Genomic DNA, 17,994 nt, shown 5'->3' on the forward strand with positions numbered 1-17,994 from the left:
ATTGAAAAGAGGTCACATGAACTAGATTATGATAAGGTCAAAAACTTGAAAGACATTGGTGTTTGTTTGATTTGAAAATCAATGTTAAAACGTGTTTTTTGCAGCTTCTATTCTGTGATGGCTCCTATGTCTGACAATCTGCGGTCTATTTTGTTCTGTTTAATTTCAAAGTCTGAGGCTAATGGACAGGTCGATGGCTGCTTCAATACCGAAATTGTTCTCCACTCGTTAGAAAATATTAATGCTCAAGCAGCAAAATTACTGTTAACTGTCTGCTTTTGAAGAGCACTTTTGAGTAACATTCCGATTTCCGTTTTCCTCAAATTATGTTTTTCTGTGTATAAATCAACTGCAAATTTGTAGAAATTTAGCTCTTCTGAGGAGATAGAATTGACTACGAAAACTGCAGATGTTTTAGGAACATAAGCTGGTTGCTCACCCCTTCATGGAGTGCTGCCATGATGGACAGATGAACTTCTTAGTGCCTTGCGCCAACAACAATCGATACTACATCCCTGAATTTTGCGAGGAGAATCAACAGTTCGGTGCTGAGAAGTACAGCGAACTGATTGAAAATGACAAGAAACCAATTGTAAAAACTGCTTCTGAGGATTGATGGATGTATTATACATTGTGCAAGGTTTTATTTCCTTTTTCCTGTGAAATTTATTTCTATCAAAGCCAGTACGATTGCTGTCTGTATGTATGTTCATTTCTGAAGTACTATTTGGCTCTGCTCTAGCGTTAGCTGAATTGGGTTACTGTTTACCTTCATTTTGTTGTACTCAATGATGATTAATTTACTTTCTACAAATTCGTAAATCCGAAGAGAATAGGCCTTTATTCTATTTTAACCACCTGAGTGGTCTTGGAATCAAATTGATATCCGATAGAAATTTCGAGTAGCATTCATGTATCGAAATGCAGCTTGTCTACTACTGAGCTTAAATTTAATCAGATGATTGGTAATAAGTGGCAACGGGATGATATAAAACTTCATGTTTTAGAAATTTCTCTCATTTATTTTGTCCAAAATTCGAGAAGAGACTGAATTTGCTTGGCATTCTTACAAGGCAATATTTGCTGAAAATGTATTGATGTAAAGAGGTCATAGGTTCCACTGCGCAACCAAATTGAAGGAGTGCATTTTGCTGATGAATTGCAAACTGATTATTTTTGTTCTCAAGAAATTGTAGTTCTGCATGGGGTGATAGTCTTTGAATAGACAATTTCCCTATTTCACTCACCGTGCGCTGATGCGCATCTCTTTTTGCCTAGCGTTTCGGCTTTCTGGGTTTAAAAAACAGAAAAACGTTTATTGCTGGGTCAACCAGTTGTACTGCTGCTCTTTCTTATTGAGTGATCTATTCCCTCTGAAGAACTCTTATCTTCAGAGCTGAACATCCCCTCTGATCTGATCACAGTTGTACATGGCTTAAGGGAAGATTCTTTGTTGAACAACTGACAGCATTTCGTTCCTCTATAATAAAAAAAGGACCGTGTACACCATCCGGCAACGATGGATGTAGGTCGGAACATAAGGGATGATGAGTAGCACTTAGCCGGATGCTGCACTCCAAGCTGTTCCCCTCCAGACAGTGTAAAGACGGCCCAGTCACAAAAATAACTAACAAGTGGAGAGGAAAGCACCAATATATATATATATATGTATATATATATATATATATATATATATATATATATATATATATATATATATATATATATAAATAGCACACATAAGGAACTGGTAATTGAGGATTAAAATAAAAATAGGATATCAAGGAAGGAGCAAAGGAATAAAGTTAAGCAGCCATACACTCAGTGCAGCCTTCCCTCCTCCATGACGGCGCTAATCGAAGTCTCTCTGAGAACACGAGGCTTGAGGGCGCGACATCCCCTCAAGCAGAGAACACAGCTCCTCAGAAGTGCGAAGCTGATTTTCGTTCGGATGTAGGGATTTTCGTTCCTCTTAACAACTTTTTGGCTCCAGTGAGGCGATCACAGTATTAACATACTTTTTAATAGCCGCCCTCGTCTTCTCAGCCGGCTATTATTGCGCGCCTATTTTTTTACAATTCGAAGAATTTGAATTGTATTGGTGCGCTGTGTTCTTTTTTTTTAAGATGTGTTCACACGTTTTTCAATGACTTTGATCTTTCGAAACGGGATAAACAGGTAAAGCCCAGCGGGCATTAAGTTTCATTAGAGGCCCAAAGTGAACTTTAGTAGTCCTTCAAGTGCGTATAGTGGTGCAGCTGCTGGGATGGCCTCAATTAAAGGTTGAAAGGTCATTTTTAGGAGTTTTTCGGCTCAAAATGGTGCAATTTTTCGTGTTTTTTGTTATTTTTTTGAGATTTTTGTTTGATTAGTCTAAGGTTGAAGTTTTTAAAAAATGATACTAATTTTTGCAATTTTTTTCAGGTTTTTTGGAAATTTTGTCATTTTTTGAGTTTTTTAGCCCTAGGTGTCACGAAACCTCCTCTAGGGTTTGATAAAGGGTTGGATGATAGGTTACTGCACAGTTTCTAGTGGTAATGGAACGGTTTTCAACTTTTTGACATCATGAATTTTAGCATTTTTTGACAAAAGTTGCAAATTTTTCATGTTTTTTGACATATCTATTGTCATCCTTCAAGTTGTTTGAGTCCCAGGGGCAAGAAACCCATATTAGGGGTTGGATAATAAGTTACTGAAAAATTTTTAGTTGCCATGGAATAGGTTTCAACTTTTGAATATCACAAATTTCAGCAATTTTTTTGAACAAATTTGCATTTTTTTCAGGTTTTTAAAAATTTTCATCATTTTGTCAGTTTTTTCAGTTTCAGGGACCAGGCAATCTCCGTTGAGGTTTGTTAATAGGGAAGTGCATAGTTTCTAGTAACAATGGAATGCTTAACTTTTTAATGTCTCGAATTTTAGCATTTTTTTGATAGGATCTGCAATTTTTTTTAATGTTTCCTAAAGTTTTTGTCAGTTTTTGATATTCGTCCATTCTCAAGTCCAAGAAAACCTATTCCACGTTTTGATACAAAAGTTACTGCATGGTTTTTAGTTTCAATGGATTTGTTTTCAACAATTTAACCTTTCGACTTTTAGAAATTGTTTGATAGAATTTGCAAGTTTTTTTTAAAATATTTGTATTTTATTTATTTTTCTTGCCTCAGTTGCCAGGTAAACGCATCCAGGGTTTGACAATATTTTATTAAATAGTTGCTAGGGGGCAATTGAATGGCTTTCAACATTTTAATAGAAGGAATTTCTATTTTGAAATTTGAAATTTTTTCTAAAATTTATTGCCTATCGATCTATGAGCCAATGATTTTTTATTGCTTGGAATTGGGTTACTGGATAGCCTCTAGAGACACAGAAATGATTCTGAAGATATTTATATCACAATTTTCAGCAACATTTTCTTATAACTTGCAATTGATTTCTTTTTTCTTAAATTTTTTGGTCATTTTCAAGTTAATCGATCTTCAAGGGCCGATGAATATTTTTCAGGTATTGCAGATATAATACTGGACCGATTTCAGAAACAAAAATTGGTTTTGAACATATTTTTGTAATAGGTGTTTTTAAAGGGAAAATGTTTTGCCTTAGGTTTAAAAGCTTCAAGAGTTTTAGCAATGAGTTTGTTTTCGTTTAGTTTTGATTCTTTTAGTTTCTCAATTCTTTGGTGATTTTTGTGTTCTGGCTGGCATTGTTCAATTGATCTGCTGGTCAGGTAGAGTGCGTCTGAGTTTTTCATTCAATTTTTTGAATTGTATTTCAGGACTTGTCCTGCTATGTTTTTTTACTTCGTCGAACTTTTTTTGCTTTACCATTTTGCCTTTTTTTTGACATTTTGCGTGAAATCTTTTTTGACTTCTGTAGTCTAGTTTCTCTCTTCTCTCATTCTGCAAAAAGTGAATTTGAACATCAGTTGCGCAGCAAAGCAATTCAAAATGAACAGAGTCAGTATAAAAAATTGAAGTCAGAAATAGAAACGGGAAAAACCCATAAAGCCAAATTTTAGATGCCCGCTATTTGAACGTCGTTCCTATAAGTCTTAGTTACCATCTCTTATGCTTATTGGTGTTGATAGTAGCACCTGTAGCCTCTATCTAAGAAACAGAAGTATGTTCAACTACGAAATGCCATCAAAATAAATCGGACTTAAAAAATGTTTCTGTACAAAAATCTTTTTTTTTCGATATCTTCTGTTCTTTCAATCCCAATCATGCTTATTGGAATCAACGGCGGCTATTTTCCGGCAATCTGCCGGGTATGTTTGATATTCAGAATGAAACATCTTAACTTTTTTCCGGCGCGCAGCCATAATAAGCTGCTTCTTCTGGTAGATTGCTCAGTTACGTAATTAATTCGTAATGGCCTTGCTTTGCGATCTCACTGTAGAATCCCGTTGATGTCTTTGTAATCGATGCGCTTTGAGGGTTTCCTCAAGATCGAAGTCACTTCCCGTCGTTGCTCTTGCACTGCTTCCTAATGACTTCCATTAGTTTGTCAAAATTTCATGGGTACTGCACATACTGGATAGATTTCAAGCTATTGTTTAGATCTATTATTTGTGTTGTTTGGTTTGTTTGTTTTTCTGTTTGTTTTTTTGTTTGTTTGTTTGTTTGTTTGTTTGTTTGTTTGTTTGTTTGTTTGTTTGTTTGTTTGTTTGTTTGGTTTGTTTGTTTGTTTGTTTGTTTGTTTGTTTGTTTGTTCGCTCGCTCGCTCGCTCGCTTGCTTGCTTGCCTACTTGCTTCTTTGCTTGTTGTTTGTTTGTCTGTTTATTTGGGATCTGTTCCGCCAGCACCCCTAGTCCAATATAGCCAAAACTTAGTCACCCCCAAATAATAATGTTTTGCTACCTTCTGGAAAGGTTACTTATTACCTTGATTACGTACTAGCATAACACATAAACAGACACATTTGCAATATTTTTCAGGAAATTCAAAGTGGTAGACCCCTTTACAAAGCACGTAAATTCCAAAAAATGCATTAAGAACAAGTTTTTGGTGGACGTTTACATTATGTATAGTTCGTTTTTTTATGCAAGTATTAATTTCAAACCACCGCTCTGTTAATATTTTCTAAATGCACATTCACGCGTACTCACTTGTAATAATTGAAATGCATACATAATGTTAAAACATATACAAAGGGGGTGCCTAATTTACTGGGGGCGCTACCGGAAAAGATCCTTATTTGTTTGTTTTGTTTTTTGTTTGTTATCAGCTGCTCTCATTGTTATTCAGTTTTATAGATGCGTGTTTGAATACTCGTTTTAATTTGTTTATTTTTTGGTGAGGGTTTTCGGATCATATACTAGGAGTCAATTTTTAAGAGGATACTTTTTTGTTGAAATATTCCTCTGTAAAAATTTGTTACACTCGTGCGTCAATAAATAAACGCATAGAAAACTTTTTAATGCAAGAAGGATTTAATGCCTTTGTTTTTTTCGAAGCACTTTTTGATTGTTTCAAAGTCAGAGTTTTATTTAATCTAGGTGATATAAGCTAAGAGTCACGTTTCATTACCTCTAATATTTTATCTGATCTATTCTGTTCCCCCCCCCCTCCCCCAGCCTAGTGAGCATAAATCTTTTATGACCCCCAGGCGCACGTGCTATTTTCCTACATAGTATGACGATGCTAAATTTTGATTGGTTGAAAAAGACTTTTGTAAATTCATACAGCACGCTTTTATTATCTTGAAATTCATACAGACGATTCTGCTCAGTACAGTTCAGTTGCTTACCAAATTACTTGAATTGAAAACTTGTAGCAGAAAAAGAGCGTTTTTACCGAGCCCGCGCCCCGAATAGCACTTAGCAAAAACTTGCAATTAAAAGCCTTTATTAGAAAGGATATTGCAACGATAACTCTGTCTTCACACAATATAGCACTTGGCACTAGCACCTACATAGCCGCCTCTAAAAAGATAGAAAAAGAAGAAGCAAACAATAAGAAGAGAGTTATCATATGGCGACAGAGATGTTGAACGCTTACTTCTGTTAAAAAGAAAGAAAAATTTGCAACTCATGGAAATAGCCATTAACGGAACAACTTACAATCTTCGAATCATTAGAAAAACAAACACTGGAATCAGCCTTTATTTTATCGCACAAGAAGACAATCAAACCGATATCAAACGGATCCGTATTACAAAAAACTCAGAACTTTACAATTTCTTTCAAAACTATCGAATTCGAGAAATTAACCAAACCACAAGCACAAACCAACTTTATCCATTCAAAATTATTTGAGCACCAACCTATTTGTTTTGCTAGCAAAAAGAAAATACAACGCAAGCCACAAAAAAAAACTTCTATGACACTATTGGAAGGCTATCATCCTAGAAACCCGTTCGTACTCTTCAACGACAAAACAATCGACAGAAAAGTAAGTCAAAAACTTGCAGCGAAGAACAAAAAAGACCAACCAAATAGCCTAAACTGCAAACTCTGTGACACAGCTAAATTGGAGAAGCGCACAAATTGCTCTTTCCATAAAAACACTTCAACAACGAACTGACTAAAAGAAAATGGCAGACCCAAGTCCGCCTCACGTACATCTGAAAAGGTTCTCGGGACTACCAAACGAAAATTGGCCTGAATTTGAAGGACTACTGAGAGCAAGCATTGCTGTATCTAGAATTCCTGAAGCGAACCACCAACGTGCAAGATATCTTCACCTACACTTAGCCGGTAATGCACTCAACTATTACCTTCGACTCGCCGAAAACACACGAAACGACCTAGACGATTCGCTTGAACAACTACGCAACCGATATGCAGGAGCAGACCAAAGACGAAACTTTGAGCTCGATCTGCAATCGAGAAAGTTTGATCCAGTGAAAGAACAACCAGATGACTTCCTCACAGATCTGCAACGCCTCGCCAACCTCGCAATTGTGGACGATCCTGCAGCTCACATCGACCGCACTGACGAAAGAACAAGACGAATAAGAGAACAATTCATTCAAGGCATGCCCTTCAAGTACAAGAAAGTGTTGCTGAAAGAGAATGACAACATCACTGTAAACGAACTATGCGCTATCATCAAGCGACGAGTCAGAATTGATCAGATAAACCCCGAACCACAATACACCACGGCATTCAATACACTAAACGCATCAGGAAACCCTGCTGTGGCCCAAGCCATAGAAAGCATAATGGCGGCAGGCATAGCATCAATGCAAGTAGCACAGCCACCGCATCAGCGCGTAGAGAGTACTCAGTACCCTAGCTACAGAAGAGGAAATAACTACAGAGGCTACAACCACAACAGACAAACATACCAGTATAATGGAAACCAAAATGGCCGAGGATACAGTAACAACTACAACAGCAGAGGACGTAACCGTGGAAGCTTTCAGAGAGGTCGAGGAAATTATTCGAGAGGAAGGTCAAACTTCCAACGAAACGACCGAAGTAATGGACGTACCGAAAGATCTCCTACACCAATGAGGACATTTTGCAGAACATGTGCTAGCAATGAGCACACTGCCCGAGATTGTCCAGAACGTCAACCAGCATACCGCGATGGAAATATGCCATTCAATCAGCAATCAAAAAACTAAATAACCTGCATGTTTTTCTACAACATATACCAGATAGCATGACAAACTATAGCGAAAATGTATTCATAATACCTCTACAGTTCGAAACATTAATAATGAAAGCAGTAGCAGACACTGGAGCATTCAGCAGCGCCATGTCAAAGAAACATTTTGATAAAATAAGCAGAAGCCTCTACCAAAAACCAGAAAAAACAAATCCTCCTGAAATAAACGTGTCTACAGCTTTCCTACACCAATCACCCATTTTATTTACAGTCCAACTGACATTCAAAATTGGCCACTTACAATTTGAGGAACAGTTCATGGTGTTTGAAACACTTTCCGCTATCCTTCTTGGCTTTCCCTTCTTTGATAAAAATGAGATTATTATTGATGCCCACAACAGACTACTCCAAACACCAGAATTTACTTTTCAGCTAAATCTAATGCATATAAAAGGCAACAACAAACAAAAACGTCTCAACAGCCGAAAAAAAATCATGCTCAAAACTAAAACAACCTATACGCTCTCACCTGGGGAACAAAAATCCCTGGAACTAATCCCATCGGAGGAAACTGATGCACAAGAACAAATTGGACTCGTAGAGCCTACTGTCAAATTTGAAAAACTGGGCCTTGGTCTAACAAGCACGCTTGACAAACTTACAAAAAACAAAACTACCACCCTACTTGCAATCAATACAACAGAAGTTCCCCTGCACATTAGACAAGACTCTCCAGTAGCAACATTTGAAATCATCACACCAGAGCAAGCACGCTACCTGATACCACTTGAGCCAAAACTTTTCCCATCAAGCGACTCAAAGAAAACAATAAAGCAAATAGAAAAATCTATAGAGAGAACAGCAAAAGGCGAAATAAATCATATAACAATAAAACACGAAAACGGATTCTGGTTTCCAACCCCAGAAACCAATCCCGACACAACCAAGATGAGTACAGTTGAAAAACGCATATATGACGAACTTGTTAAATTTAAAAATCTTGAAGCAATTCAACCACTCTCGAAAAATGAAGACCGGAAAACTTTTCTTAACGCATTCAAATGGAGCGACAGCGTACTCTCTGACAAAGATAAAGAAAGAACAGAACAGCTTCTAGTCGAATTCAATGACATATTCACAAGGCACCGCCTTGACATTGGCTACACTCACAAGTTCTCAGTCAAATTGACACCAGACACAAACAGACCTGTATACTCAAAAACTCAAAGAATTTCAATCCATCTCAAAGACGATTTGCTTGTTGAACTAGCCCTTCTCCAGTACTACGGAGTCATAACAACGCTCCCCTTCAGCCGCTACTCATCTCCAATATTTGCAAAACGGAAGCCAAACGGGAAGCTCAGAATATTAGTAGATCTAAGGAAAATAAACCACCTCATTAGAAACGACTACAACAATAACAACTTCCCGATAGCTACACTAGCAGATGCGGGCACCCACTTAGCCGGCAAGAAACTCTTTTGCAAAATGGATGGCAGCCACGGCTACTTCTCTGTACCAATGGCAGATGAACAATCAGTACAGCTACTGGCCTTTAACTTCGCGTCGAGAACATATGCTTTTCAAAGACTGGCCCAAGGACTAAGCAGAAGTGTCAGCGCCTTTAGCTCATTCATGCGTCAAAACCTGGACCCCGTGATAACAGCGGATAAATGCTTTCAGTACGTCGACGACATTGGCATCGGAGCACATGACACAAACGACATGTTGGAAAAACTTCGAGCAGTCTTTACATGCATCCGAGAATCAGGAATGAAACTCGCAACAGACAAATGCGCATTTGGACTCAGAGAAATACAATTTCTTGGCAATACGATAACCTCTGAGGGTCTCACACCAATCACACAGAAGATTACAACTTTTCTGAAAACATTCAGAATGCCGCGAAACCCAAAACAAGTCAAACGAATGATCGGATTTTTTCAATTTTACAAAGCCTTTATCCCTGAACTTGCTGAAAAACTTTTACTGTTCTATCGCCTACTTAAGAAAGACACCAATTTCGTGATAGAAGAAGAACACCAAGTTATGCTGGAAAAGCTTACAAATGATCTAAGAACAGCCTGTGACCTTTCACTAAGATTACCCAAAGTTGACCAACAATATGTAATAATGGCCGATGCATCCTTTTACGCAGCCGGATACGTACTAATGATAGAAGACTACACAACAAATGATGATAATCAGGAACTGAAAATTTATGCACCCGTCAGTTTTGGATCTAGAATTTTCCACCCAAACCAACTCAAACTTTCGATATATGCGAAAGAATTCCTCGCAGTTCACTTTGCCCTAGACACCTTTGCAAATATTATATGGGGATGTAAAAAACCAATTCTCATTTTGACAGACAACAGATCAGTAACCAGGTTCTTTCAAACAAAAATCATACCGCCAACACTTTGGAATGCTCTCGATCATGTACTCAGCTTCGACATCATACTGGGACACATACCCGGAAAAGCCAATTTAGCAGCGGACTATCTGTCGAGAATACACATAAACCCGAAAGAGAAGCTCGAGCTACGCATCAACTCACGCATACCGATGCATGAAATCGAAATCAACACAGCAGCAGATACACCTGACAATTCAATCAGTTATCTGAGCAGCTCAGAAAATGACGATACCCCCAAAATTATGAAAACATACTTACTTGAGAGAAAACAAACCAGCGGAGAAGATCCTATGAATGTTCGAGCTGACGTTCAACTGCAAATTCTTGCACCTGCAACGCAACAAATAAACGCCATGCATGAACAAAACCCATTGGATGAATTCATCACTCATGGGCACGGACCTTTAGACCTGCGTGCCGAACAACAACAAGACAAAGATATCAAACGGGTACTGCTCTGGTTTGAGAGAGGTTCACCGACTACAGGACAATATCTATCCAGTGACCTAAAAAAGTATCTCAAGCAGTTCCCAAGACTATCGATAACAGAAGGCGTCCTTCATCGCAAGTTCTATAACCACACTGGAAACCAATTTATTAAACAATATTGCGTCCCGTCGCACTTACAGAAGGAAGTACTCTACAGAATTCATAACAGTGTTTGGAGTGGGCACAAAGGAGTCTCACTGACAATAGCAGAATTCAGAAAACGATTTTACTTCCCGAACTTCACTGAACGCCTAACAGAATATATCAGAAACTGTCTCACATGCTTGCAAACAAAACCAGCACCAACATCTGCATTGAAACCTCCATTACAACCACTTTCGTCTCTACAAAACTTCCCAGCAGACCTTTTACTAATAGATTTGGTGGGAAAGATGCACCCTTCTCCCTACACGTACATTCTCTCAGGTATTGACGTGTTCTCGAAGTACCTTTTCGCCACACCTCTTATGAAAGGCGACGCAGACATCGTAGCACGAGCCCTTGTCTCAATTTTTCTGAGACACTCCTACATTCCCTCAAGAATCATATGTGACCTTGGTACTGCGTTTACATCCGAACTAATGAGCGAACTAGCAAACCTATTGGAGGTAGAGCTCAAACATTGCACATTGAAACATGCGCAAACCATTGGCTTACTTGAAAGAAACCACGCACCGCTCAAACAAATCTTGAGAATCAACGAAAACCAAACTTCGTCGGATTGGCACAGATACGTTGACATTGCAGTATTCATTCACAACACAACATTCGCACCAGCTCTTGGTTGCACGCCATCTGACGTTTTTCACGGCAGAACACCTATAAATCCTTTGGACCTCAGATTTCAAAACACAAAATTATGGGAGTCTCACCCAAAATACGACTGCATTAAAGAGCTACAAGACAAAACTACGGAGCTTTTCTCCAGCGTAAAAGACAACCTTATCTCGTCTTATTTGAAATATAAAAAGTACTATGACAGAAAAGCCAACGCCACACCACTAAAACCCAAATCATACTGCCTGATCCTTGACCCAAAAAGCACAACACAAGTAGCAGTGATGAATAAACAGCAAAGCAGGTGGATACCATTATACAGAGTAGAAAAAGTGCTCACGAATGCAAACTACATTGTACGCAAAACCAACACAAATTACACGCAATGTATCCATCGAATGAGACTTCGACCTGTGAAACCTCAATATCAAGTAGAAGACCTCGAACATGTAGACCCCGGAAACTTTGAAGCAGACCCCACCATACCAGAAGAAGAGAGAGAACCACAGCTGTTCGACAACCAAGTCAGGCACCACATTAACGAAGACAACATGCAGCTACCCATAACAACACCAGATGCCCAGTCAGTTTCTTTCAACTCAAACATCCAAACAGCTAATTTTTCTTCTGAAGACCCGCCAATACAATTTCATGATATGACACACGAACCGACGTTTGACCAAGATGCGTTCTTCGTGGAAGGCTCAGTCCCAAGCGCAAACACGCAAGAAACACCAGAATCAATTGATACAGGAGACTACGTCTTCTCAAACAACTCAAACTTCTTACCGTCCGACAGTCGTTTTGGCTCAAATCGACGATACAACCTTCGCAGAAATGATCATCTGGCATTGGCCCGAGAAAACTCGCTATATAACCTCTTGCAACCATCAGAAAAAGCAAAGGAAGAACAGGTAAAAGTCATAACTTACTTCCCACTTGACCACATCCCAGACCCAAACCTGACAATTGATACAACAGAAACTAATCACGATGAGAGCATTGCAGACTCACAAGCAACAAGCTCACAGTCGCGAAACCAGAGTCTCAATGACTTCACGTTCGATTCAACTGAAAATCTTGGCGATCTATTTGATGACGCTAATAGCCCCGTCTACACGCCCCCAATATTAGACACTACAGGCGAAACCTTATACCGGACCAACTCAATCAACGATATTTACCACAACAATACAACCCCAAGCGATGATTTCCAACAACCGAGATCCGACGAGAACAATGAGCACTCCCTTATAGGAGGCAACATTTCACAAATTGAAAATAACGAGAGCAATAGTGCTATTGCTCAACACGACAACCCAAGAACATCTTCACCACTTCCTCAAAGAGTATCCAACAGAGAACTAGCGGACCTTGGCCCAACGCTTCAAAACAGACGAAGAATTGTTCCGCTAACACTTCACCGTCGGGAGATCAACGGAAACCTTCACCAAACTTTTGGCTTCGAAGATGACAGCCAATAGGAATTGAGCACCAATTCTCTATTATACATACACATTAGATACGTCACCAACCAATGAAAACACTCCAAAAAAAATCCTAATTTAAAAGGAAAAAAAGATACAGCTCAAATCATTTTCCACAACTCGGTACCTGAAAATCAGTCGCACAAAAACTCAAAAACACAAAATGCTCAATATCGTACTATTTTTACTACAACTTTTACCCTTGATGAAAACGAACCAACCATCGGTGGCAACAAAAGATGGAGTATTATTCAACCTTCATCAGAAAATTCTATTGACAGAAAAATTTGTCAAAACTGAAATCCTGGTCCCCTACCCAATATATAACAAAACAGTGGAAGACAAACTGATCAACCTGACAAAAGAGATAGACAAAATGTGGACTTCAGAAAATTATGGATGCCCATTGAACTTCACAAATATGACTGACTCGACGGCAGGCCTCCACTGGATAGCGCAACAAACAATGATAGAAAACCAACAGGCCCAACACGACATTGTAAACCTCAAATTGGAAATGAACACACTACTAAGAGCAAACAGTCAAACTTCTACAACACTGCAAAGACAACCCCGCGGTGCGGCTGCCGCAGCAGCAGCAGCCGCAGTGCTTGGAATTGGAATAGGAACAGGCGACAAATTACTATGCTTCATCAAATCAGTGTTCGGAGGATGCGACAAAAGAGTGGCTAGAAACCAGAAAAACATCAGACAAGCAATGGCTTATCTTCAATACCTAACCGATCATGTTGAACAAATAACAATCCAAAACAATGAAAAATTCTATGTTGTATCAGGTGAACTGAAAGCCATCAAAGAAGCCCAGAACGAAATTATAGAGACACAAAACAGGAACTGGGAACTTGCTGAAGGACAATTCAAGGCGTTACGACAAAACGTACACCACATGAGAAACTGCATCCAATACTTATACGTAAGAGAACAAATCAATCAACATAGTCTTGTACTTAGCAATATTTTCCAAGCAATACTCGCTAACATCAAAACATACCGATCGGCCCTTTATACGTTTCGAATCAACATACTGAATGCCTTGACGCCTCTCATGAATCAACTATTACCAATGTCATTAGTCCCAAGGGAGCAGTTGCATGAAATTCTTACGATTGTTCATTTGCAACAAAATGGACAACAGGATCGATTATCTCTAGCCGTACCAATCCAAGAGATTCTCTCGTACTATGAAACAAAATTAGTCACACAAGTCGAAGCAATTGACGCAGGTCTTATACTTACACTTGCAATTCCAATGGCTTCAAAAAGTACAGTTATGAACGTACTGCATGCCATTCCGATCCCAATGCCGGACGGGGATACGGGTAAAGCTTTAGTTTGGCGACTTGAAGCCAAATACATGGCCGTCTCAGACGACGGAGAAGAACTAGCGTTTATCGATGAAGACGAGCTCGCAAATTGTATCGGATCCCAAAAATACGCAATATGCACCAAAGCCATTCCAACAGAACAGACTTATCAGTCCTGTATGGCTACTTTACTTTACCACGATGACGAGCTACTTGCATTGCAACGCTGTCAACTGGATGTAGTAGAATTGCCGTTGACTGAAAAAGCACGCAATCTCGGCTTCGGTCGTTGGTTAATAACATCGTCCAAAGACGATTATACACTCATCGAAAGCGCTGGTAATGGCAGCAATCCATTGGCAAGAATTGAGCATCCTGGGTGCAGAGTGTGTATCATCACACTGGGATGTGGAAAACAGCTTAGAGGACCAAATGTTCATCTTCGCTCAGACCTCACTGCTTGTGACACAGTACCGGCAATACGGTTAGATTTTCAATTACCAGATCCAATAAGTACACTCTTCAAACTACTGCCCCCATTGGATGAACTACCAAACTTCTCATCAAGATCTGAGGCACAAATTCAAATTCTTCAGCAAATTCAACCAGAGTTCAAACAAATGGAAACACGACGAACAAACAGCAAATCAATAGAACAAATGGCCGAACCAATTTTAGAAAGAATAAGAGCATTCAAGCCCGAACTCGAACACCGATTCGAACAGTACATACCATGGAAAATGTCTCTTCTTTTCGGATTTTTATCCTTCTTGATTAGCGTATTACTACATCTAACTTATTCGCACCTTTTACATAAATGGGCAAAACTTCACCGACGTTTCCCTTTCCGAATAACACACGAAGGACGGCGAATAAAAACAAAACCAGTACAAGTTGTCGCATTAAATGACTATGAATACCTACAAGAACATCCAGAACACCCCCTGCACAAATGCTCACTAGTACTACCACTCGAAATTAAAACTGAGTTCGAAAACCAAAACGAAGAAAACATAAATAAACCTCGCACTCCTTACACATTCCTAAGAGAGTACATCAGGAGACTAAAACGTAACGAAGAACCAACTATCGAAATTGATCATGTCAACAGGCCTGCCGCACCGAGTCAGCCCATCTATACACATATACCGGAACACCCACCGATATCCCATTACGGAGCTTACCCTCTCAGAACAATCAATACAGGAAACGTTAAAAAAAAAAAAAAAAAAAAACCTGACCGGGACTCGAACCCTCAACTTCAGCATGAGAGTGCAGCGCGCTATCAACTGCGCTAAGTGGGACGGCCGCGTGGTCCGTAAAAACAGCTTATAAATAAAAAAAAAGGAAAAAAAAGTTAAATTTTTTTTACCCTTCCCCTTTTTCTCTACCCCCTTACCCTTACCCTAGCTTACCCTTACACCCCTTTGCCCTTTCCCAGATTTTCCCACATTATGGAAGCACCGGTAACCCGCCGGGATTCGAACCCGGAACCCCAGCTCAACGGCCAGAGATACTAACCACTGAACTAAGTCACTTGTTAAAAGTTATCAATAACATTCACTTCTACTCTGCCGCAAATTAGAAATTTCGTGTTAGCAGTGAGCAAGGAAAACAAAATTTAAAAAAATAAAATTTTTTTTTAAAAAAAAATATTAATTAACAACATTTATAATAGCCCTAAACAAACCAGAGGGACCTATCCTCCATCTGGAAAGTACCCACCATTATATTTGCGAAAACTTAATTCAAAATTTTGATATCACTCGAGTATTAAACCGAAATTTTCATTACTTGCAATTATTCTTTGAGAAAAATCAAAAAAGGAAAAATTACAGAGCAATTCCCCTTAAACCTCCATTGTTAAAGGCGGGGATTTGCTCCCTACCTTTTTATCCAGCGACGAATTTATTTTTAAAAAGAATTTATACTGACGCACTAAACAACGGAGTAATAAGATGCAACTCCCCAAGGAAACTTATCAATTATCTGTCAAAGTGAGAAAAAGAAGGAAATCTATTAACCCGGAAGGCGAACTGTCCATCAATCACAATGACAGCCTATAATGGAACACTAATCAACCCAACCAGGGATAATTGCCCACAATCCCAATTAATCGAAATGTCAAATTTGCCCCACTTCCCCCGCAACACTATCAATCATTCAAACTACTTTGTGCCTGCTAACTACCAGCAACACTCTTTATTGCTAACTGTTCATTCTCTCAACCTATTACAATTTCTTCGCGGATAGAAACTTGGAAATTATTTCAAACAACTTAAACAATTTTCCTACAACTAAAATTTTACCTTTTGCATTATTTCAAACATTTTATAATGAATCCAGTATATCACTTCAGAATTAAAGTTGAGCCGCGCATTAACACTACATTCAACGGCCAGCCAGCTTATATTACTGAATACAGCATTGCCTTTTTTACAGATCGTGAAGCAATAATTAGTATTAACATGCAACAAGACAATATTGTCAACAATATTTATTCAATTTCTTTTATTCCCCTTACAGTGAATGAGACATCAGCCGTATGGCAAACAATTCTACAATGCATACAATCGGGAAATAATTATATTAATGTGAATTTCTATCTTAACTCAGAAGGAGAACCAGTTGCAGTAGAACCATCGCAACCAACCATTTCTGAAAGTCCCGAAAGCCCTGACCCTACATCAGACCACAATTCCACTGAATTAAATTATATTCCAATTTCTCCCCCATCACCCATTCCATTCTCAGATGACTCCATGTAAATTTCCTCAAACATTTTCATTTATATTCCATTAAAAATCTTATGTCTTATCCACCAACCCCAACTTTCACCACAATTGACCAATCAGAAGACACCATTCCTTACATCTCTCCAATTCCAACCCAATTTCCACTTTATGCATACTTTCTCACTGATTTTGATATAAAACTTGCAGTCTTTTCTGAATACTTCATCTTCCCCTGCAATACCTTATGCTTCTGGATTAACTTCTTGGACAATAATCAAGACAAAAAAATCACTTTGGAACCAGATCATCCAAATTTTCTTACATTTTTGAATTTCCTACAGAACACCAAAGAAGAATTTTTAGAAGGCGAATTTGACCTGTGATTTCTTTTTTTTAAAAAACCATATTTACTTATCCTTTCCCTGATATTTACAAATCTTAAAACCTAGCACCTCAACAGTTTTGAATTTTCTTAAAAATCATGACAAGCATTTGGGACCAAATCCGGAATTACGTCGGCCCAGAAGACATCGCCCCAAAATCACACACCAACCACAACATCAACGTTTGCGTGAAAGTAGGAATCCAATACAGGGAATGTTTTTTCAATGAATATGTCATATTACAAAATGGAACCATCGTGATCTGGGCACACTCCCATACAGGCCTTCTCACGAAAAAATGTTTTTTCTACACAACCTGGGAATACTACACCTACGTTTACCACTACATTACTTCATCCCAAGGTACCCAACTCACCCACCAATTCTGGGATTTTATTCAAATGGACAATGACGACCCCATTGAGTTCGACCCTGTTGGCATCCGTGTATTCACTTAGACTTGCATAATTTTCTTTAATTTTCTTATTCGATTTTTTTTTAAATTTTTTTCTCATGAGTCGCAATTAATTCATTGTAGTACTTATTTTATAAACACCGCAGATTATTCAAATGTAACGCCTCTTCTTATTTTTAATTTCTTACCAATTTAATTTTTTTTTACTTCTGTCCAAAAAAAAAATTTTTTTTTACTCGTGAGTCACAACTCGTGAGCACAATGAGCAAGCACCCCTAACATAGCAAACTATTATTAACCAATCTATTCCCAACCATTATCAACAAAAATTAACATCCCACCTTGTTATCACTTCGAAGGGCACGCGATTGAAAGTCAAAATATTAATTGCTTACACTACATACGACT

The 17,994-nt window shown here is 38.6% G+C and overlaps 2 protein-coding genes across 2 annotated transcripts in view; one reads left to right on the forward strand and one right to left on the reverse strand.

Annotated features, from left to right (window-relative positions):
- Positions 1-822, forward strand: part of LOC142337797 (testis-expressed protein 264-like) — a 114,956-nt gene extending 114,134 nt beyond the window's left edge. Inside the window, exon 4 of the mRNA XM_075387316.1 lies at positions 419-822. Within this exon, the coding sequence (XP_075243431.1) occupies positions 419-616 (198 nt within the window). The 3' untranslated portion in view covers positions 617-822. The remainder of the gene's footprint in view (positions 1-418) is intronic.
- Positions 1-17,994, reverse strand: part of LOC142337798 (cyclin-dependent kinase 9-like) — a 209,603-nt gene that overhangs the window by 152,502 nt on the left and 39,107 nt on the right. The window lies entirely within an intron of this gene.

Source organism: Convolutriloba macropyga, chromosome 4, assembly GCF_964194025.1.
Source record: "Convolutriloba macropyga chromosome 4, txConMacr16.3, whole genome shotgun sequence".
Taxonomy (NCBI): domain Eukaryota; kingdom Metazoa; phylum Xenacoelomorpha; order Acoela; family Convolutidae; genus Convolutriloba; species Convolutriloba macropyga.